Source organism: Andrena cerasifolii, chromosome 1, assembly GCF_050908995.1.
Source record: "Andrena cerasifolii isolate SP2316 chromosome 1, iyAndCera1_principal, whole genome shotgun sequence".
NCBI lineage: Eukaryota > Metazoa > Arthropoda > Insecta > Hymenoptera > Andrenidae > Andrena > Andrena cerasifolii.
Window position 1 is genome coordinate 18,847,888 of NC_135118.1, and position 19,659 is coordinate 18,867,546.

At 41.2% G+C, this 19,659-nt stretch overlaps 1 protein-coding gene across 1 annotated transcript; it reads right to left on the reverse strand.

Moving 5' to 3' along the window:
* Positions 1 to 11,392: 11,392 nt before the first annotated feature.
* LOC143368584 (protein BTG2) lies at positions 11,393 to 18,807 on the reverse strand. Its single transcript, XM_076811463.1, has one exon. The coding sequence runs from the start codon at positions 18,058 to 18,060 to the stop codon at positions 17,512 to 17,514; it is 549 nt and encodes a 182-aa protein (XP_076667578.1). The 5' UTR covers positions 18,061 to 18,807; the 3' UTR covers positions 11,393 to 17,511.
* Positions 18,808 to 19,659: the final 852 nt, after the last annotated feature.

Here is a 19,659-nt window from a genome sequence, read left to right on the forward strand (position 1 = left end):
CGAACCCAGTTGCAAAGTGTTTTCTTTGATCGTATCAAACGTTTGAAATGGTTTGAATTAATCCAAAATGAACATTTTTACAGAAGCGTTATCTATTAAAGTAATATTTAAAAATTTGTGTTTCATAGATTGGGGCGTTGCCAAAATGGGTCAGCGATACCACCATAATATACTTAAAGCCTAAGAGTATTAAGTTAGTTATGTAGATCTCTAAGAAGATGAGTTTTAAACATTCTTTTGGCCGTCATTGCATTGTAATTCGTTAAATGCGCAGAACCTATTACTCAAAATTTTACGAAGAAATCGAATTGAATTTTGCAGTTGCCTCTAGTTTTTATATTATGAATTCAATATTTAAAAAGAAGTATTATATTTTGCAACTACAACTAGGCCTCATAGAGACTAGGGTTTATACAAAAATCGGTAATCGAAATCCATTATACTGAAAAAAAACTGGTTAAACCGGTTTTCAAATTTTTACAAAAAATATTACTAAAATGGAAAATAAATATTTGTACTTATTTTAAAAATTTTCATTTTTATTATTTTTTTTAATATTTATGGAATTACAAATATATAACAAAATAAAATATCCTCTATCCATACAAAACCAAGTAAATAAAATAAAAAAAAACTAAAATCCGTACAAAATATAAATTATAAGTCAAATGTTAACGTTTTTAATTAAAAAATTAATTCATTTTCACACATTAATTTTAGTATATAAAACCGGTTTGTTAAATTGAGAAACCGGTTCCCGAATTTTACAAATGTATTAAAAAAACCGGTTTGTAATTCCGGTTTTTGAAAACCGACAAACCCTAATAGAAACTGAGGCTCCAGCTTGCGCCTAGTACGCCTTGTGGTAACCGCGGCCCTGCATAGAAGCGCCTGTATCGAGGGTCCGCAAAAGGTGAAACTTCGATTACCATTCTCTTGTAAATTTTTCCTAGTGACCTAAACCTTGCGCACTCCCCGTAGAATATTCTGAACGTAATCAGTTCAGAAAATTACCCGTCGCTCTAATTATAGCACAAACATTTCCCGATTATCACGTGCCGTAGTGTACAATCCATTTAATTTGCTGTTCTACTACTTAAAGCTACGTCACTGCACAAAGGACAAACATAAACGTAAACACCACCATTATGTTCCCCTATTTGTATTCTTCCCTCGCGTGGTCCACCACCAATAATCCAAACGCTATCCGCGAAACCGAATTACTTATTTCCGACGATGAACAACTTTTCTGATCGATGTGATGCTAGAGAGAGAAAAAAGGGGACGAAAAAAGTAGGGATGTTCCGTAAAGGGGTGGAGTTGCAACAAGGAGAAAGGAGGAAGAGAAGGAATCGTGGTGGTGTGTTGATGTTGAACGGAATCGTGATTCTAAGGCGATATAAGGGGGGCAGTAACCGAGCGGGCCAAGCAACGTCAAGGGGCCAGGGCAACAACCGACGCTGACCCGTACGACAACTATCGGTCGCCTTCTCCTCCCCCTCCCGCTAACCTGTACCCCCACCCAGCTCCCGTCCACCCGTCCCCCGCCAGCCCCTCTCCCGTTTCATCCTTTGTGACTCCTCTTCCTTCTCGGCACAATAATTCGCCGTCATTTCGCACGCCACAGACCTCTCCTCGCGTTCGCGAGATCGCCTCGCATTTGTCCCACATCGCTACGGCCTGAACCGAGAAACCTTAACAACGCTCAAGGAGAGACCGGGTTGTTGAACCGAGCCTCCGTTTCTTGTCGATGGGATTTAACCCCTTCCGTCGTGAATTAATTTCCAAGCGAAGCGAAGTAGGAAAAAAAGAATCGCCTTCTCCCAGTCCCGCGTCCCGCTGAAACGCTCGCCCGTTCCTATCGAATCGATCTTGCGGTTCGCGCCGTTCAGCTTTAACCTCCCCGCGGCTGACTCTCTCGTCCGTTCGCTCCGCGAAAACAGTGTCACGCTCGGTGAACTTCGCGTCCCCGAGCGAATGTCGTTTGAATCTTTTTTTTTACACGCGTGTATGCTTCAAGGCGGAACCATGCATTCGGTATTCGACGAACCGTCCGCTAAAGTAGTCGAGTATATTTCCACACTCTGCGCTTATTCGGCAAATTAAGCTTTTCGACTGCCGATCGGGAACTGCGAACATTCGTACAGAAGCTCGCGCAACACAGCTGATAACGGACGAGTAGCGAGCGTTTGCCCACGTCGCGAGATCCATACATGTAGTTGCACGCCGAATATGCGATTGTTGTGTACCAGGAGATTAAACACTCGTTCCAAAGAAACTTAAAACGATACTTTATTTAAAAGTAAAAACTCTTCCAGTACATGGAGTTTACGGAGAATATAATTCTAGCTTTGTAACTGCTAAGACGCTGTGTACTGTCTGAAGCTATGAATCCAACTGCCCTCGAGGGTCCTACAAGCAGGTAGCCCTTGCGGAAAAACCGAAAAGACACTTCGAGCCCCCCATCGACTCGCCTTGGGTTTGGGCAACGAAGGTCGAAGTCAGCCTCGCGCTTTCTAATGGTTATTGAAGAAAGACAGGGTGAAGTGCTAGAGAGCGTGCTTTTTGACAAGAACCAAACGGATCTCCAACACGATTTCGCATTATCTGAACAGGCACCTTGTTTTTAATTGAAAATTACTCGGATCGCTTGTGCCCTTCACCCATTGCGTTGACTCCCCGACTCGAATCTGCTCTTAGCGGCGTTATTTATTTTTTTATTAAACGTGACTGTAGTATGCTTCTTTTATAGACAAGACAAGATTTGAAATTCTTAAAAATTACTCTCGGAAGGCGAAAAATAATGTTCGCTTGGTTTTTCTGGAATAACTATTATTGTTTCAACGCGAAAGATGTTCAAAGTTAAAAATTTGCATTTTATTCTCAGAATCGAATTTCTCGAAAACTGAGGGTGATGGCGAAAAGCGGTTTGCGGATTCGTTATCAGCGCACGAAAATCTATAAGAAACGGCTATTGAATGTTACAGAACAGAAAAAAAACGAAAACACAAAAACTGTAATAACGTGGCAACGGGTGGACCGAGTACAATAAAAAACACCATACACGACCGTGTATGGTTGAAACACACTTGATCGTCGAAGAGATAGTCCAAGCGACAAAAATTTAAACAGCTTTGTAACAATCTGCCCCTGTCACATCTAACCCCGGCCTACCCCCTTTAAGCATCAAACGTATATCTGAATACTGAATTGAATAAAAACAAATTTACTGCACTGCTTTTCTCTGGTTTGATGAACAAAAATTAAGCTGCATTCCTATCTAAAATCGCGACGTGTTAAGGGGTTACGCCACCCTGAAAGTTTTGAAAAAAACGATTTTCTTTTCTTTGCACTTTCTTATTACGCGAAGTTTTGAGAATAATTTAAGTCATGGTGGACGCAAAAATTCCCCAAAATAGCCCAGTTATAGACTTTAAACGAGGCGCGGATGTCGATATTCCGCAGCAGGTAGCGACCATTCTACTTCCCTTCTTTTGCGATTTTCTCGAAACTACATTTTCAAAGGTGATATATGAAATATCTCCAAAACTATTTGTCCGATTGATTTCAAACTTGGCACGCATATTCTTAATGGTATTGTCTACAATGTAGCATATCATTGTCTTCATGCGATAACCCATTCGAATATAATAAATGTTTTAAGCTCGTCTTGTCAGGTGAGAAACGAATAATTTTCTTCACCTTACTTTAATTTGTGTAATAATTTTTTTCCCTCGAATCCGTGCGCTACATTGTAGGTACTTCATTAAGAAACAGGAAAATCATCATGTTTTTCATTTCAGATGAGCCTGGGCGTTATAATTTGTTATATCAGTCACGCGTGTCACGGCGGACGAGCTCCGCGGGACAACAAATAACTCGGTCATTTTTTAATATTTTTGTACAGTATTTACACAATATATGCGCTAATACATGCTCTACCCATAAGTAGAAAATAAATAATTTTCAACCTCATAGTATCAGTAAAAAAAATCGTCTAGTTTAGTGCTGTCTCGAGCGCCTCAGGGTGGTGGCGCAACCCCTTAATTGCGTCGCTACCAAGATATCTTTATCGCCACTCCCGAACGAATTTTTGCTACTGATAGCGCGTAGGAACGGCTGGTTGCCAGGTCGTCGGCAAGAATGCATTTTTTCGCCTAGATACGTTTAATATCCGAACGTCGATCGACGCACTCTCCTTCCGAGGTGAATCGAGGCTGGTCTTCAACTTGAAAGCCCGACTGCCACTGGAAAAATGGCATATCGAGTTCCCGCAGCAGCGCTCGATACTCTTTCTTCCAGTTGCAGTTGCCATCGGTCATGGCAAAATGTATCGTTCCCGCGAAACCAGTTCGCCGGCTCGTTTATAGACCATCGACGATTAGCCGATCAAGTAACGCCCGTTACCTTCGTGGCTGATTCTTGATTTACCTACCATCATTTATCAATCACAGGACCATTCTCTAATAACATACCACTGCGTCTAAATTTCGACGCTGAAAAGGAGGAGCAAGAACGTATATTGCCCATGCCACACGAATATAAAAAAAGATTATTATTATGCGAAATTAAATTTTAAAAAATTAAAGAGATATGTAAAATCGCTGACTTTTTCCCTGCAGAATTAAACGGATGAAAGTGGGTTGTAATTTTGTGTTTGTTGTGTGTCAAAATACATATCGTTCTTACTTTAACAGCGTGTTCGAAATAGCAACCGTTTCTGTGTGTTGTCGGCGTATTCGACAAACTGAAGAAACTTTCTACAAAATTATGTACAGTTGGATGAATGCGTTATAGGTTAACGGTGACGGGAGAGTTATGAATAGACTTTGGTGGATTTTCGCAGCGAGTCATTGTGCGGTTGTGTTTCGAAGGATTCAAGCCTGCCAAATCTCGAGGAACATGTTTATTGGTACTAGTGTTCCTTCCCGAGAATGCATTCTCGGGAAATTTCATAATTGCTTATTTCTCGAGAAATACTATAATTTCTCGAGAAACTTAAGTCTAGGGAAAATATTATAAATCGAATTTATTTTCGTAAATGAATGTATTAGTAGTTAATCGCGAACGTATAAACACATCTACAATTTATAATACAGCTTATTAATAACAGTAGAATCTATATGAATTCCGATAGAAAATCACAGTACAGAAGATTCGATATTATTAACTGCTGAAGAAGGTGCTCTTAAATTGTTATTTAAAAATTTAGAAAAATTGTGTAGTGAATTGAGTACCTAATGAGTTTCTTGTGGCTATTAAAGAAGAAATATAGAAAAGAGGAGATAAGACTATTGGGGCGAACTCGAAGGGGGTGAAATTGACCCCTTAAATTCCGGGTATTTTCCGATTTTGTGTTATAACTCGCGAAATGTAAGAGATAGAAAAAAAGTTTCAAGACAAAAGTTACTTCTTTTAATTAGATCTATCATTTGGTAAAAAAAAATATTTTACAGTTCACGAGTTACAATAGAAAATCGGAAAATAACCGGATTTTCAGGGGTCAATTACACTCCCTTAGAGTGAGTTTGGGTAGCAAACAAAAATTGCGTTGCAATCTGGGGGAAGTTCCCTACATATTTACGAAGTTTCAGAATTTTTTGAATTTCCGGGTTTGGGATGTTCCCTTGTAAGTAGGTCCCCACAAACAGTTAAATGTAAGACTGACTTGTAGAGTTTAATTTTTATACCAAACATAATGTTTATGGTTATTATATTGTTTTGGTTTTCTTTTAAAGACAATACATTTTTGTTGATCCGATCCTTCATGAATAAACATTATTAATAAAATTCTGTTTCATTTCATTAGAAAATGAAATATTTCATTAAAAGGCAACTCTTATATCATCGAAACAACTTTCCCCAATGCGATAACAACTTGCCCCATAAAGGGGTAAGAAGTTCCGCTTCGACCAGCCACAAGTAAATTACTTTTTATGAAAAGCCTATTACAATATATTAATCACAAGCTTAAAATCATAAAATATAATAAATTTAACAAAAAATTAGTCAATAGTGATGAGAATAACTACATTATTTTCCAGTCATTTTTATGTTCCATCGAAATCGGAACTTTTAGCCCCGGTCTCCTCTGCCCGTAAAAACCGAGTGGCTCTAAAGACCCGAGCAGCTCAATTTTTTCCGAGCGGCCCGAAAGAATCGAGAAGCTTGGAGCAGATCGAAATTTTCGAGCGGACCGACTGTGGCGAGTAGCTTGAAGCTTGAAACTTGAACGTTTCGGGCAATACGAATGTTTCGAATATGTTAGGTGACGTTCATCCACGAGAATGTAAATATAGTTCTCAATAAGTAATGTGAATAATCAAAATATAACCTGTAAATGGAAATATTCTGTAACTTTTGAAAATAAGTACTAAATTCAAATCTTTCTTTTTTTCTCCTTTTTTTATGTGTATTTATGAACGTATTCATACACTTCTCTTTATGTTATCTTTCTTTTCTTCTTATTTTTCTCTTCGCAACCTAAAATATTCGAAACATTCGTATTGCCCGAAACGTTCAAGCTACTCCACACAGTCGGTCTGCTCGATAATTACGATCTGCTCCAAGTATATTCGAGCCGCTCAAAAAAAATTCGAGCTACTCGGTTTTATCGAACCGAACGGTTCTTTCGAGCTACTCGGTTTTTACGGGTGCTCGGCTCGGCTCGGATACCGAGTCTCGGCTCCGCTCGGATACCGAGTCTCGGCTCGGCTCGGATACCGAGTCTCAGCTCGGCTCGGATACCGAGTCTCGGCTCGGTCCGAACTTCAAGCTACTCGAATAATCGAGTACTCGAACAGCCTTAGTCTATAATAGCAATATTGAAGAGCATTCTAAAGAAGGAAGAGTAACTGGAAGGTGTCATAGTTATATGTCTGTGATTTTAAATTTGAATGTATGTTACATATACATTCTATAAATGCAGTAATAATATCCAACTGCAAATCTAATAATTTAAACTTTTCAAAAAAGGCTGTTACAAGTAAGTACATATACCTATGCTTGAAAATTTGTTTCTAAACATTTGTTTTACAGGCAATTTATTCGTTTCTAAATTTCTTCTCATATGAAAGCATTGCAACAATCAAGGCCGATTTATTTATTTATTATTTTCAGAAACGAAGCTGGAATCGCCTTTGCAAAATAAGCGAAAGTATTTAACAAGTTTTAACATAAGATGTTGCAATAAAAACGAATACAAAGAGTGATTATTAAAACGTGATAAGCACAATGCAAAATGTGTAAAAGCAGTGCAATCCCATTGCGATAGTAAGAGACACAAAAATTCTCTCCGCATCCAATCGGAAAATCGGTTGCTCACAGTTTTTAATTTTTTTTTTTAAACCGACACCACATTTGCGTTTTGCCCGCGCGGACCGACCACTCGCGGTTTGCCCGCAACCAAGTGACAAAGAGAATCTTACGAGAGGTGTCACACAGGTCACACTAGAGGGGACGATCCGCGCGACGGATTATTGACCGCGGCACGCTGCGGTCCGTCCGCTCTGCACGATTTGCCCGCCTGTACCGAGAAACATTTTTCCGTATTACGAACATGGCGCGGTGCTTTTCCCGCGACAGCCAATTCGGCATAATAGGACTGCTGTGGCGTCAAGATGTTAGACACAGAAAAATTTATAATTTTACTACAGAGCCACGAATGTCTGCGGCAATTAACAAATAAGAATTATACTAATACAGAAGAGCGTACGAAAGCATCGCGCGAAATTTGTGCCGAAATATTCGGTAACTGACTAGGGAAGATCCCGAAGCCGGAAAAATTCAAAAAATTCTGAAACTTTGTGAATATGTAGGGGATTTCCTCCTGATTACAACGCAATTTTTCTTTGCTGCCCAAATTCACTCGAAGGGGGTGAAATTAACCCCCGAAAATTCGGCTATTTTCCGATTTTGTGTTATAACTCGCGAAATGTAAGAGATAGACAAAAAGTTTCAAGACAAAAGTTACTTCTTTTAATTAGATCTATCATTTGGTAAAAAAAATATTTTACAGTTCACGAGTTACAATAGAAAATCGGAAAATAACTGGATTTTCAGGGGTCAATTACACCCCCTTAGAGTGAGTTTGGGTAGCAAACAAAAATTGCGTTGCAATCTGGGGGAAGTTCCCTACATATTCACGAAGTTTCAGAATTTTTTGAATTTCCGGGCTCGGGATGTCTCTTTGTGAGAGGAGCTTTAAGTAACAGAAAAAATAGAAAAGGGTGGATACTAGGGCGGAGCGATACTATATACGCAAAAAGTTAAATTTGAATTTTCAGTTGGCCTGGGTGCGGGACAGTTGTCTTTAGATGAACCAATCACAACTGTAAATTTTTTTCGAAAAATATTCATGTTTGCAGGTTCCTTTTTCTCTTATAAATTATCATATAATCATTTTTAGGAGAAAAAGGATCCTGCAGACGTGAATATTTCCCAATTTTTTTTACAGTTGTGTTTGGTTCATCAAAAGACAACTATCCCGCACCCAGGCCAACCGAAAATTCAAATTTAAATTTCCCGCTCCGCCCTAGGGGATACCTATACACATTGTAAAAAAATCCAATGGGCGCAGTTTTAAAATGGCGCCCCGGAACCGCGGCCTACCGCCCGGAAGCCCAATACATTGGCTGGGACCGTTTACGCGAGAAATACTGGGAAAAACCCAGGCCCAACGGAAGCGTCGTGGGAAGGACGCTACGCCTGGACGCGGTCAGTCTTGTTCGGTCTTTGGGACATGCTGGTCGCCGCTTAGGAAGCCCTCAGCGCCATTTTGTAGTACATCGCCTTGCCTTGGCAAAATACAACATTGTAATATCGAAAGTTTATCCTACGTGCATCATTGTTTATTGTAAGGGAAAAACTCGCCTTACAACATATTTTATTGTCATAATATATGACATAATATAGTATAATGCAGGTCTTGAAACGGTTAGATACATTGTTGCTTGAAAACAAAGTGCGTATTGGGAAATATTGTGAGAGCGCCATCTACTAAAGTAAGCTCTGTAATCGGGTGTTACAGGGCTGGTGTCACAGAAGTATTGAAATATGGCAATAATGTTTTTGTCATTAAATAGTCTGTTAAATTTGACAAAATCGATCATCAAACGGTCGAAATTCCCAATACTGCCAATAACAGGTGGCAACTAACCTGATTAGACTGCTTTATTTTATAAACGACAGAAGAAACCCAAATTAATTCGGGTAAATAATAAAGAATTTAACACAAATTTGTTACAAATAAAATGTTTTTATTACCCCCAGAATATTACCATATTGATTTCTTTTCATTAACTGATAGAAATAGTTAAATTAAATATATACTCAATAATTGGGGCACTGATAATTAATGACTGGGACCCCACTATGAACTTCATTTAATTACTGGGCCATATGAACAGTTTGATGTTTTAATTAATTTAAAACTTTTCCTTTAACAAATGTAGATACTTGTCGCTTCATCAGAAAGTAGATATTTTACTCTTTGGAATAATCATATTTAGTTATAATTTTATACTGTTTAAATATAAAAGGAATTGCAATTATCTCAACTGCTTCCTTAACTGTTCCACCACTGGGCCGTTTACCTTATCTGGGTGACGCGGCAGTCAACTTGTTAAGCCAGCAATCCTTTAAACGAGGGACGTCCAAACGCCGCTATTGCGTGGAAGAGCAAGCCTTCGATGCCTACGGGCGAAGGCGAGAGGAACGGCAAGAGCAACAGCCGTACAAGAGTGGGGATAGTGGCGCAGTGTGAGTGACTGTATCGCTATTGGCTAGAAGGGAGCGCCGGTCTCTCCCACATCACACAGTTGCCCCACCATTGCCTCAAGAGCAAGAGCAGCTCGCGGCTGCTCCATGCTCCTGCGAGCAAATGCTTGGACGACCCTGCTTTAAGTATTGCCATTTGATGTAGCAGTAACCGATGAATGTGAATGGCCTCTTATCGTCAGTCCTATATGTTTATTCGTTTCGCAGCTGATGTTTCTCATGGTCACGTGTCGTTACAATATTCTGAATGATTACAGCTGATTATATTTAATACAGCAAGAAACGCGACAGACATTGAGGTCGGCTTTAGAAACGCTTAATATGTATCCATGCACGTTAAAACATGATTTATATACCAGAGTTAGGTAAAATGTAATCTAATTACAAATTACGATTAAACTGTAATTGTGTAATTGATTATACATTATTTTCAGTAATCGTTCATTTAGATAGTTGACAAAACCAAATTGTCAACTACCTAAATTAACAATTACAGAAAATAATGCGTAATCAATTACACAATTACAGTTTAATTGTAATTTGTAATTAGATTACATTTTGCCCAACTCTGATTTATGCACTGTAAATATATTTTTAAAGGAAAGTTTGCGGTGAACCTATTTCACTAATTATGAATAAAATAATCGATAGCTCAATAAAAAAATTTTATTTTAGCCAAAAATGAATTTCAGTAAGTTCATGAACTTTTATGCAAATAAATGAGCAGTGTAACGTAGATTTAGCATTTTTGCAACTGAAACTTCGTACTAATAAACCGTACCAATTATTAATGTCATCAATAAATTGAAGCAGTATAACACACAGCAGCTATTTTCATATCGATATTTAAAAGAATCTCAATTCAAATTTCGTACATTTTATAAAAAAAATATTCTAATGTAGTAGGTATGTAATTCGTAGTTATTCTTAAACATAAAATTTTCACTTGTTGACTACAGTAGTGTGAATGAATTTTGTCGTGTAACCTCAATCGTGCAAGAAATCTTCCACAAGAACGCCGTCTTCCTCTCTAAACAAAATGACACACTAAAGTACAGACTTACTGTTTGCTTCTTGTTAAAAGAAAGCCTAATGATGCCATGAATTTTGAAACTCCTTTCTCATTACTCTCCGACACGATAGGGTGAAAATCATATTTTAAACATAATTAATATGAAACTGAAAACTGTAATATAAATTATTGCGACACGTGTGAAATAGGATATTATATTTGTCTGTAAAATATTATCACTACATACAATAGATTTTAAAAAAATAAACGCATAAATTTACACAGCTGCGCAAGAAGCTGATAAAAATGATTACATCTATCACATTCTGCGAGCCTCATCGACGAGATTAAAAATCGAATCGCAATTTAAAATTCGAAGAAGAATGTACCGGCGATGATTTTGTTATAAAAAATATTACAAAAACTATATAATTTGCTTTAGGTAACTATGGAAAAAAATGCGCGTCTGCGTTTACAGAACCGTACTGTCCGGAATTGAGGGCTTATTGTTAGATGTGCGTTTTTATTTATAATTTCGTGAATGTTTACAGAGGAAGACGTATATGGGACGTTGGGTACAAAATAAAACACTAGACAACGGTGTTTTATATTCATTGAAATTTCATAAGCACGAGGCCTTTTTGTTTTTATTATCTCTGTACAAAAACAGTCGAAAAAATTATAGATTTCTTTTGATAAAGATTTAATTTTTTCGAGCTCACGGCATATGTACAAGCGGGAAATGATAAACATAGTAACCTAAAAACTAAATATAATTATACATTGATATAATATATAGAATAATTATAATTCATAATTAATAGTAAACCTACAAGTCTACAGATTCGAGAGTGTACGTAACGTATTCCTCGTGTCTGTTCCATGTATCTTGCCAAAGTGTAGAGGAGTATGATGTCTGTGCATCTGCGTCGCTCGCGTGTGTCTTCCGTGTGTTCTGTATGACTGTGTATATGTACATCGGTAAAGCGAATCTCCTTTATACAGAATTCCTCGAATAGATCATCTCGCTCGCAATCAATTTGCATATACATGTGTACGCGTGTCTCTGTGTGTGTGTGTGTGTGTGCGTGTTGTGTGTCACTATCGTGTCATGTCGTGTGTGAGAATGTAATTTTTTTTTCTTGTGCACTGGCCAACAGGGCCGCCGAATTCGGATCGCGATGACCTTGGGTCGGTGTCTTTTTTGTTTTCAATTTTGTTCGTCTCTCTATCCTGAATGCGCGTATTAAAATCACTATGAGTTCTCCCTAATCAGTACAATAATTCGGCATCACAATTATATTACCACGATGGGACCCACGGCCCACTTCACCCGAGTTGAGCACCCCTGCCGGGCCTCACGCTCTCTTACTGCCCAACCCTCATTTTCACATTTGTTATATGTTCTCATCGTCTCCTTCGTTCTCACTCTCGCGCGAACAATTCGACTCGTCCCTTCATTCCTGTCTTTTCTTTAAAGTCATACCTCCCCTCCCTCTCCCCCTTTCTCTCGTGCATTCTCCTTCCTGGTGCCCCCAACAAAAACGCCACCCCGCAGAAAAGAAAGACACACGGCATATACTCTAATTTCGCGCTCGTGGTTTCGACTTCTCTCTCTCTCTCTCTCTCTCTCTCTCTCTCTCTCTCTCTCTCTCTCTCTCTCTCTCTCTCTCTCCCACACACTCACACACACACACGCATTCACTCTCCCGTACACTACGAACAAAGAAAGTGGAGGGAGCGTAAACGGAAAATGCGAACGGAAGACGCAAGAAATTTTGTGTAAATAAAAATTCCGAAATTATCACGAAAACATCGTGCGTGTTTGCGTAAAGCGAGACCGTTAACTATCGATCATAAAGTACGAGCGACCTGAAGAATATCGGTTTTTTTTTCTACGGGCACAATTCTTTCAAATATCGGCGGTGTAATTTTCACAGTCATAGAAGCCTCGTGCGAAAATTAACACGAAGTGAAACAACAGTCCTGTTTGTCGGTTCACGGCGCAGCACTTACGATCGGAATACATCGCATATGCATTTATAATCGTATATACAATTTTAAGTCGGACCAGGAACGCAGTCGCTGCTCACGGCGATAGCACACGCGCGCGCGCTCGCACGGAAGGAGATTTGAAATTCTAAAATTTACGTTTGTAATTCAGCGCGCCAGCGTTGATTTTTGTACAACTATCCATTTCAAATATACACGCAATAAATATCTTCCCGTCTGCACTTTGCAACGCTTCAGTTTGTCTGCTTTCCCTCCCTCCTCTTTCTAGTCTATCACCCGCGCCTCGTCGCATACTGCCTCGTATCTCCTCCCACCAAATCCACTGCATGTCTCCACGAGAACACGACACAGTAAATGACTACGTATCTCTCTCTCTCTCAGTCCCCCCCTCTCTCACACACACACACACCTTCGCGCTCATTCTCTCAGGCAGCAAAGCTTTCTCTCTCTCACGTCTCCCTCGCACGAGTTATCTCTCTCTCTCTCTCTTTCTCTCTCTCTCTCTCGCTCGCAATTCGAATCTTGTTCTTTTTTTATCATTTATCTTGATTTTGTCTCGTTTTATTTAAAAAAATACTGAATTAACCAAGCTAAAATCACAGACTTGCTGGTGCCTTATTCCAGCGGGTTTGTACAAATTCTTCCTGAAGGACTCTATGTATAATTACAAGATTGTGTGTATATATATATATAAGTATGTATATATAATATGCGTATATGTATATATATATATATATGTATATATAGTAATTACAATTCGCTCATGAAATAAACTCTCTCTCTCTCTCTCTCGCGTTCATTCTCGCAATTTCTCTCACGGATTTTCTGTCTGTTCTCTCGCTACGCCTTTGTATTTTTCCTCGTGCAATTCGTGTACGTGGTTCGTTTGTTGCATGTGGGTGTGGTTGTAACACGTGTGTACGCGAATCAAACGGTCTGTAACTATTTTCAGTTAAAACGGTCTAATCAGCCCAACTATTTCCGATGGCTCGAAATAAAAAAAAGGAGAAAAGGAAACACATACACACACGCGCGCGCGCGCGCATATATGCATATGTATAGCTCTCCTAAGCTATATTACACATACGCATCGTCTAAAGGCTACAGCGGAGATTTCTACACGTCGCCGTTCGACTCTCACACTTTCTCCAAGTTTCGTCAAACATTTACTTTCGACATATATTTCTGATGGTCGTACACAGAGAGAATGGTTTGCGTTCCGATCGTCCAAATAAAAGAGCGATTACAAATTTCGCCCACGGCTTCTCTTATCGGCGCGCTCGCAATTGCAATTTTGCACGGCGGGCATGTTTAGCAATTTTAATCGAACGTTCGCGTCTGATTTGATTACAAGTGATTACCGAGCGCGGCGCATCGATCGCGGCAATTAAAAGCTATAAAAAAAAAAATATCTGACGATTCAGAGACCATCTATATGCTTTTGCACGGGATAGGAAAAGAAAAGCACGCGGACACAGCATGAATCGAGCTAGCGGCGTAAAAATATAATACTCATATACGTAAGTGTAATGCACAAATTCGCGATTATTGATCGCTAAAAGGTTACTATAAAAATTCGTTTAAAATTGCCACGCATACTCTTGGATATAAACATATTTATAAACATATACTTTTACATATCGGTACGGATACAGGCGCGTGTATCCGTGCCATAGAATCACGAATGCACGCGCTTCTAATTAGGTCGTTTACACACAGAGATTGCTTATATTGTCCTCTCTATTCTTAATATAATCACAGACACGGTTTTTATAATTGCTACACACAGAGCCTTCTGATTTGAAACCGAGCGCGACAACTTCCTCTCGTTATTACTTCGCTCTCTTTCCCACAACACGCCTACCTCTCTCTCTCTCTCTCTCTCTCTTTCTCCTATCCCTCGTCACACAGCATTTTTTCTTTCCACAATTGCATCATTGCCACCCTAACCGAACGGCATTCTTACGAATTTTTGCACACCACGACCACATTTCTTCGAGTGAATGCTTTAAGCAAGCGACTCTCAATGTCTCGCCGAATTCTATGAAAACTAGCACGCGACCGGAGAAATTATGACGAACCGATCATTACCTACATACACATACATATGTATGGACAATTGAATTTCTCCTCGAAACGGCTCTCAAAGTTTTGCCTTGCGGAGCAATCTCGATGGGATGAAAACCGTAATCGTTTGTGCTTCCAACTCGCAAACTTGCACACTGTTATATATATATACAAATTACGAATTACATTCACCAACTATATTGCAACGGTTAAACCACGTATCCTTCAGCTATTTCAAATAAAGACACTGTTTTACCAATTTAGCGGGGATCGCCCGAAACAAATGAACGAGTTACCGGATTCGTGATGCACGAGGGTCTGGAATATGTTTGCTAGAGATAACCATTTCGACGCTGGTATACAGAGTTCACTGAAGAAAATTCACTCCACTCTTCACCGGCGACGAAATTACAGAGAAAGAGAACATGTAACCGTTGACGTTATCGTTGAAGTGCAATTTGTAGGATCAAAGATGGCCACGTGACGGCACGTTCACTTTTACTCGTTCTGCATCCTCACCAGCATGCACTCGTCGTTCGACTCGATCGTCCCGTCACGTTCGAAACACCAGAAAAGATAATTGCGTAGTACGTACATGCACGAAACACGCCCTCCCTTCACGCGAAGAAAATCACAGTTGCCTACTTCGTATTTGTATTTACTTTCCCACATACGCACACACATTCATCCTTCTCTTTCATTCGTCACTCCTTCCCCCTTCCCGCCCCCCTCGCTTCTTCCGTCACGAAAGCAATAAATCTCAGTGCCGTCTTATCGTTTTCGGAGGCGAGCGCCACACGTGGCCCCCTAAATAGTTCCTAAATAAAATAAAAAACACCGCGCTGACACGCGAAAGTGAATATTAAATAAATACGGTTAAATGTGGGGGTGCAATCCACGAAAAAAGGCCCTCATTTTAAAATCTATATTTTGGGTGGAGAAACTGAATTCGTTATTTTCTTTCCGTCACCGTTGGATGGCCAATTTCAATTCTTTTTCCAGCTCTTAGAACCCTGTTATTTTTTAATTTCCCAATATTTCGAGGGCCCCGAGGTTAAGACGGCACTGATATATATATATATATGTACATATAAACTCGCGCATTTTATTAACGGTTTGTACCTATGAAGTGTAACGTGTGTTCTTACTGTGTCAACGATACCAACGTGTGGGGCCAGGCTTCGGCTCGCCCGACTGCCGGCGACCAATGGAAAAAGCACGACGCTGGATGATCCAAAGAAAAGAAATAAGCGACGAAATATCTGGGCACGCTGTTGCTGCTGCTGCTTGCACGGCGATACTGAAACCGCTGTTGTCTACGCGACTCGCGAAAAGCTCCGTGGTGGGGTGAATTTCTGAGAGCAATCAGAAATCAAATGGATCCGAACGTCCATCGATGAATTTATCTTGTACGCCCGTCGCCGGGAAATACGTATACGAGTTATTTCTTTTCTTTTCAAATGGTTTTACGCGCGTGCGTGGTTCGGTGATAATTTGCATTGACAGTGCGAGGTTAAAGGAGGAAACATTCTTGGCGACCACAATACGGTCGACCGTGCGCGAACAGAAGGCGAGAGGATTGTTCACCCGCGAGTGAATTCTCCGGTTCTTCGATTTCATCTTCGTCCACGATTTCCTTCTTCGCAAGGGGAGGGGACAGCATACCAAGAACGTCGGAACACGAGAGGCTTCGGAGTGTGTGATCGATTCAATTGGTACGTAAAGAGACTTGGTGGAAGAAAGGAGATTTGCGACGGTAGAAAACACGCTGTCGTATCCTTCTCAAGGGAGAGAGAACATCGTTTCGCTTCTCCTCTCTCGAGAACAGAGGAGAGGGGTCAGACTGGTTCGTTGTTCCCCGCCCCCGCCTACCTTCCTTTCAGGATTAACGGATACGTACGCGGGAGGAGGGGCTGAGATCAATTTATCGGGTCGAGAGAGATCCTCGCGGAGCTCGCCCATCTTTTTTTTTTTTTTCGTTTATCCCTCACTTTGCAGGCGGTCTCTCGCTGGCCGTTGATTTTCCTCGAAGCTGGAAAAGCGGCCCGATGGATGTTCCTCGCGAGGACACGCCGGGACGCCAGAGGACTCGCTGGCCTGAATTCGAATGCGTCGTTACCCGAACGCGCAGCATTCCACTGGAATCATTCAACGATGACGATGATGTTCCGCCATGAGTATCCGTTTCCGTGGCACCGACGAAAATTCAGGATGGCTCGCGTACGGTTGGACTAGAGTCAGTCGTGGTTGCGATCGTTGCGACCCGTCGGACGACGCACATACATGGACGAATTCTTTCGGTAAACCTGGAGAGGACTTGGCCAAAATGAACGGCTGTGGTGCTCGCTTGCCAACGAATTTTCTTGCCGATGGTCTCCGATAAGGGAGACGGGAAAAAGCACGGATGAACGAGCGACGCGGTTCTGCTGCACTTGTTTATGGAAAACTTTGCCCGACGGAGTAGGATTGCGCGTCCGCGTAACACGAGTCAGTCAAAACATTCACACGATTAGAGGAGCACGAACACATATCACGAGACGCGTGTGCTTTGATCAGTCCGAGAGCGTGAGATGCACGTCCAATGGGAACGAAGCGGGACAGCTAGCGTCGCCGCATCGATGAATTCGTGCCAACTGAACGCTTCAACTGGAAACAAACGCAGCAATTTGCTCGCTAAATTGCGAGTGCTCTAGCAGCAAGGAGTCCTTGCAGCTCTCGAATTGCTGCTGCTGTTGTTGTTGGTGATGCTGGTGTTGGTGCTGGTGCTGATGTTGATGCTGGTGTTGATATTGATGCTGGTGTTGGTGTTGCTGCGACTCCTCCGGTTCAGGCTCCGTGCGCTCGTACAAGACACAGATGGATCCATTTTCTCCGATTCTGTACGACACCTCCGACGGGTCGATCCACATGGTAAGCTCGCTCGGGAACAAGCTGTGCAATACTGTAGGCAGCAGACCGACGTTCGCACCTGCTTGCGCAATCACCGGATCCATTTTACCGTTGATGCGTATGCAACGATAACCGGAACCACGATTCGGCCGATCCGGAAACCAGTGATCCCTGTACCGATGGCGCAGGACCTCCGTTAACGAGGACTTGAACATTTCCAGCTGCCGTTCCGACAATTGGCCGGTCTGAAGACGCAGTAGGTGCACCAGAAAATCCGCTGCCGACACAATTTCCAGTCTCATGGCTGTTTAGCGATGTGACCCAGGACGAATGATCTATGATAAAATTTCGTCGATCTTGCACACCGATCCCTTTTTCCTCCACCTCTCTTTCTTCTCTTCCTCTCTCCCGACGTTGCTAAGAAAGACGGTACGACCGAAAGGAAACACTGTCGATCCGTAATTCGGAGGGTCACGGCACAGGCGAAGCCGTTGTTGGTCGCGGAACGCGCACAGGAGTCTTCACAAAATGGCGTCGCCGCCACGTCGCACGGTCGCGCTTACTATTCGTTCGTCGACGCTCCAGCGCGAATGAGAATTACCGGTAGTTCTTCGATAATTCTCTCGCGAATATCGATGACGATTTATCATTAACGGCTCCGTTCGTTTGACGAATGCACGGCTTCGCGATGGTCGTAGGTTCAGCTGATGCTTTTCGAATTCGTGAGGACAGTGTCGCTTAACCGTAATTCAGGGACGCCGTGATCGTGTGACTGGACTTTTCTCGGCCGTAAACGCGGTCCAAATCGTTTCTCCGGTCCTTAAGACAGCAATGAGAATCGACAAGACTGCGGAATGATGGAACTCGAACGGTCGCGATGGTGTTAACCTTCCTCTTCTTTCTCACGCTGTTTCACTCCGAACACCTTTACAACAACGGAAAAACTTTCTCGCGAAGCCTGAACCCTCCCGACGCACCTTTCTCTACCTCACGGACCAACCGCACCCACCAACAGCCAACGACTTTCTAGTGGCAGCAACCGTCGACGCGAACCAAGTAGCTTAGTCTCTTTGTTCGCGCAACCCACAGCGGGGATGCTACGCGCTCTCCCATTGGACGGTTCCGGTTCCCACTATGAGCGCGCACCACGTGACGACAATCTGCGCGCTCTCGCTGCGCAACCGTCTGCAGCTGCGTCCCGAATACGGATCGTCTGCGCGAATAAAGGTTCTCAACCGGTTTACACTGGCGTCATTGAAAGACTCGGTGATTTCAGGCGACTTACAAAACATTTCTCTGAAAAACGAGTTGCGAAGAAGATTACGTGTGTAGACGTACCGATACGCGGTTTACGAATTGGACAAATACTTTCTAAAACCAGAATTAACCTTATCTCGTGTAGATACTACGACTTGGTTCTGTTTCTTCCTACACACGTAAGGCATAATCGAAATTTTGTTATACTTTAAATTTTTATTTCGTTTTAATATCATTGATATCAGATTGTTTCACTAACAGATTAATATGGTTTATTTCATATCAAAATATGTAATCCAGAAAAACATTGATACATACGTCAAACTCCATAAATCCAACATATTATGTTTAATTAAATAATGTATTTAACACGTTCCGAATTACTACACCATCAGTTCTTCTGATTAATGAATCCAACAATATTGATTTTTGTTCTTACAAGTTGAAGATGAATATACCAATTCCTAATTATCCCTATCTGTCTGCATATAATTGGAGCAGTTTCAAGCAAAGTTTCGAGCAGTGTCTGAAAATTTGTCGACTGTTTTTTGCAATCCATTTTCATGCAATTGCTACAATGTAGTTTCGAATTTATTCTTTTCCATTTATCTGATTAAACACATGCAATAATTGCAATGAATTTG

What these genes read in the sequence shown, in the direction of transcription:
- LOC143368584 (XM_076811463.1), bottom strand. Translation starts at nt 18,060, where the DNA reads ATGAGACTGGAAATTGTGTCGGCAGCGGATTTTCTGGTGCACCTACTG.